This window comes from Triticum dicoccoides, chromosome 7B, assembly GCF_002162155.2.
Source record: "Triticum dicoccoides isolate Atlit2015 ecotype Zavitan chromosome 7B, WEW_v2.0, whole genome shotgun sequence".
In the NCBI taxonomy this organism is placed as follows: domain Eukaryota; kingdom Viridiplantae; phylum Streptophyta; class Magnoliopsida; order Poales; family Poaceae; genus Triticum; species Triticum dicoccoides.
Window position 1 is genome coordinate 710588513 of NC_041393.1, and position 3834 is coordinate 710592346.

Genomic DNA, 3834 nt, shown 5'->3' on the forward strand with positions numbered 1-3834 from the left:
AGCGGAAGCGGTTGGTGGGGGGCATTTCATCCCGCGCTTTCTCCCACTAACCACCTCTCCTCCCCCCTCGGGCCGCTACCGGTCGCCGCCCAAGATTCCGGTGAGAGCAGCCGGCAGGAGCACGCCAGAAGGCCTCCACGCGCACGAGGCCTCCCTTCCCTTCCTCCCTGCGTCGGTGGACCGCCGGATTTGCAGATATGCGGTGCTTCATCGCCGACCACCGGATTTGGCTTTTTACCGGCCGCCAGTTGCTGCCCCAGGCGATGGAGTGGTCGGGGAGCCTCTCCCGCAGCCCAGGAAAGGGCACATCACCACATGCAGGCGCGGGTTCGTCCGCCCGCCGCCGCCGAAGGTTTGCGGGCATGGACTCGTCCGGCCGTCCGCCGGGCTCAGTGCTCACGCAGCGTCTTTGTGGCCTACCGATGCCGCTCATACAGTGCGACGACTGCCCGCGCCAAGTGCTGCGGCTCACTTCGGGCACGCCGAAGCACACCGGATGGGTGTTCTACAAATGCGAAAACGACGGGGTACGTGCACTTGCGGTAGCTCATTCCATAGCTCATTCTTAAGTTCAAGCACCGTAGCTCACTTCGAGATTGCTCAATCTTTTGTGTAGGACGATGGATGCTCATTTTGGTTTTGGGAAGGCCAATACATTGATTTGTTGATAGAAAGAAACTTAATAAATGTTAGTGCACTCCTTAGTACAATCGAAGGCAACGACGCGGCTGCATGTGCAACTAGAGGGGAAGCAACGTCGACTTCTTCGAAGCCAAAGATGAAGAATGAAGAAAGCATCAACAATGAACAAAACAAGATCAAGAATCCACAGATCAACAATGAGTGCATGGAGAAGATATTGCTTCAACTAGTGGAAGCAGTTATGGAAGTTGGAAATCTTCTGAAATGCATTCTTGTGGTTCTTGTTTTTTTTGGTTTTACTATTCTAGCCAAGATTTGATGATATATTTTGTATCTAAAGTTGTTGCAAAAGCAAATAAAAGCATTATGATAGATCAATCTAAGTTTTACGGGTCGGGACGAGCTGCGTCAGATCAGAACATGCATAAGCCGGCCCGTAAAAAAAGTATATTCCGCGAATATGTTCTTTTATGGGTCCATTATGCGGGGTCTGCATCCGTGCCAGCCCGCGCCGGCCCCCAAAAGTTGTTTTGCGCGAACTGCAAATAAGTTATACGGGTCGGCGGGATGCAGGGTCTGCTAGAGTTGCTCTTAGAGGCCAAAACACACAATGGGACAATGGTGCACATGCATCCGAATTGCAAAAGAAAAAGAAAAAATGGTCAAATATTTTTTGGAACTTCTTCGGAACACGCATTGTCCAGTGTATTACCCGCGTGTAAAGTTCCGCAACAAAACGACTCTCGTGGTGTTATGAACGGATAAAAATAAAACCGACACTATATTAAGCTTGCTATTGGTAACAATTTGCAAAATAAAAGGTTTGTAATTGTAATTTTGTCTTTTCCGCCAACAATGGCACACTTGTCCCGAACTTTACACATGAGTGATACACTAGACAACGCTTGTTCCGATAAAATTACAATTTACTAAAGGAATGAAATAAATCTGGAGTAATTTTCGTCCGTATTTATTGGTGTTACTCCAGATTTATTTTTCTTATAATTTTCGTCAGACGAGGTAAAAGCTCCCTGTAGCGACTGTCGTACGAAGCACGTGGAAACGCGAATACATATGGCTGTGGTTCCTCCTCCGCGGTCCCCTCTGCCGCTGCACCGCTCCGCCTGCTCTGCCTGCCCGCCTGACTGCTACTGCTGCCGCCCTACACCTACACCTACACCTACACCCATCCGCCCGTCCTCCCCCACTTGACCCGGTGGTACCACTCGCCTCGTCTCGGAGCTCCCGCCTCGCCTCTCCTGCGCGCGCGGCGAGGGTACGGCCGGCCATGGCGTACCAGTACCACCACCAGGACCACGCGCTGGGGATGGACCCGGCGGCGGCGGCGGGGAACCCCGGCGGCGGCTTCGCGCCAGGCCTAGGCGCGGGCGGGTGGGAGAGGGAGAAGGCGGCCATCGAGGCGCACCCGCTGTACGAGCGGCTGCTGGAGGCGCACGTCGCCTGCCTCCGCGTCGCCACCCCCGTCGACCAGCTCCCCCGCATCGACGCGCAGGTCGCCGCGCGCGCCCCGCCGCCCGTGCCCCCCGCCGCCGCGCCCGCCGGCGGCGAGGAGCTCGACCTCTTCATGGTGAGCTGCTACCACCACCAGGCCTCCTCGCCTCACGCTCACGCCGCGTACGGACGCCCCGCGCCGGCTGGGCCGGGCTGCCCCGCGCGTGCTCTATGTTATGTGTAGTAGATTGACGCGGCGTGCGTGCGTGTGTGGTTCGAAAATTTGGGGATTGGATGGGATTTGGCGATGAAATTGCCCCGCTCGTGTTGGGACTGGGATTGGGATTTCAAACAGGCTAAGCCAGGTTACCTTTTTCTTCCAACGCACACAACATGTTTGATTGGTTGCGCACGAGCTCACATGGGATTATTAGCACTCGCTAACCTCCGCCGGTGGATTTGGTTAAAGTTAGCTTCTTCAACTATGAGTATTATGCTAGTTCATCCCTTGATTGCTACCCATCCCACCTCCAAATAATTTACTGCGTGCTCTAGGCTCTAGCTGTGAGCAACTTTGTTTCCTCAACCACAAGCGCCTCACCTCTGCGATAGAGACAAAAACAAACCCCAAAAAACAACTACAAGTGTCCCTTTGCTAGGCAAGCAGGGGCTCCTTCCTTTGCCTGGAAATGGCAATTCTCCTTGTGTAAAGGTTATTATCGACCACCTGCCTTTTTCTCTATATATGTGTTCTAAAGGTTCTGTTTTCCTTGTTGCAGACACACTATGTGCTGCTCCTCTGTTCCTTCAAGGAACAGCTCCAGCAGCATGTGCGCGTCCACGCCATGGAGGCGGTGATGGCCTGCTGGGAGCTCGAGCAAACTCTGCAGAGTCTTACAGGTACCATACATCATCTTAACTTCATCAGTTCAGCAGCAAGATATGTGCTTCTTAAATTCTCTAGGAAGAGGGTTTTACAATCTCTACACTACATGCTTATTAAGAGGTTGATAGTCACAGTAAGTACCATGCTACATGAGGGGCGCCGTTTCATAGGATCTCAACCACAGGGGAATTCTTTTTTAAAAGAAGGGATCCATTGCTTCTGCTCTCTGCATCCAGCGAGTACAAACATAACACAAATACTACCTCTGTACCAGAATATAAGAACTGCAAAAACGTCTTATATTTTGTTTTTCAACTCAACTAGAAAGAGCTCAATGACTGGCCATTTTCCTGTATTATTGCGCGTCGTGACAGAAAATATAGGTCATAATTCACACCCTTGTAGGTCCTATGAGATACTAGGTCCACCTTTATAGTAGTACCGGTTCCTTCTTATATATTATTATTAGTTACAAGAGTTGCAGACTTTGAGCTGTTGGACCTGGCTTCAAAGCTGTACCTTTTGAGATTTCAGTTCGGTGTATGTGGCAGTTATTCATGAACCTTGTGTTGCACCAACCATGCAACTGAACTGACAGTACCTTGCGTTCATAATCTTAGCTAAGCTGTCCTGATAAAGTCTCTCTTAATATGTCTACTGCAATTAGCTTCCACACGGAACAGTCACGGACTATATAATCGGGAACCATCACACAAGGGTTACCCTTTCAGATACTTTATGTTGCTTGTCAAAATGACATATAATCCATATAGGAAAAGAAGCCCCTTGCGTAGTGCAAAAAAAGTGTTGCATATTGAATAATGCTTCATCGTCAAAATGAACTGACATGGCTA

The 3834-nt window shown here is 50.7% G+C and overlaps 1 protein-coding gene across 2 annotated transcripts in view; it reads left to right on the forward strand.

Moving 5' to 3' along the window:
* Nucleotides 1–1773: 1773 nt before the first annotated feature.
* Nucleotides 1774–3834, forward strand: part of LOC119341592 (homeobox protein knotted-1-like 11) — a 3493-nt gene continuing 1432 nt past the window's right edge. The window contains exons 1-2 of one of the 2 annotated variants that reach the window (XM_037613465.1): nt 1774–2230; nt 2874–2994. In XM_037613465.1, coding sequence (XP_037469362.1) covers nt 1931–2230; nt 2874–2994 — 421 coding nt within the window. In that variant the 5' untranslated portion in view covers nt 1774–1930. The remainder of the gene's footprint in view (nt 2231–2873; nt 2995–3834) is intronic. The other variant, XM_037613464.1, reaches the window with a different exon arrangement.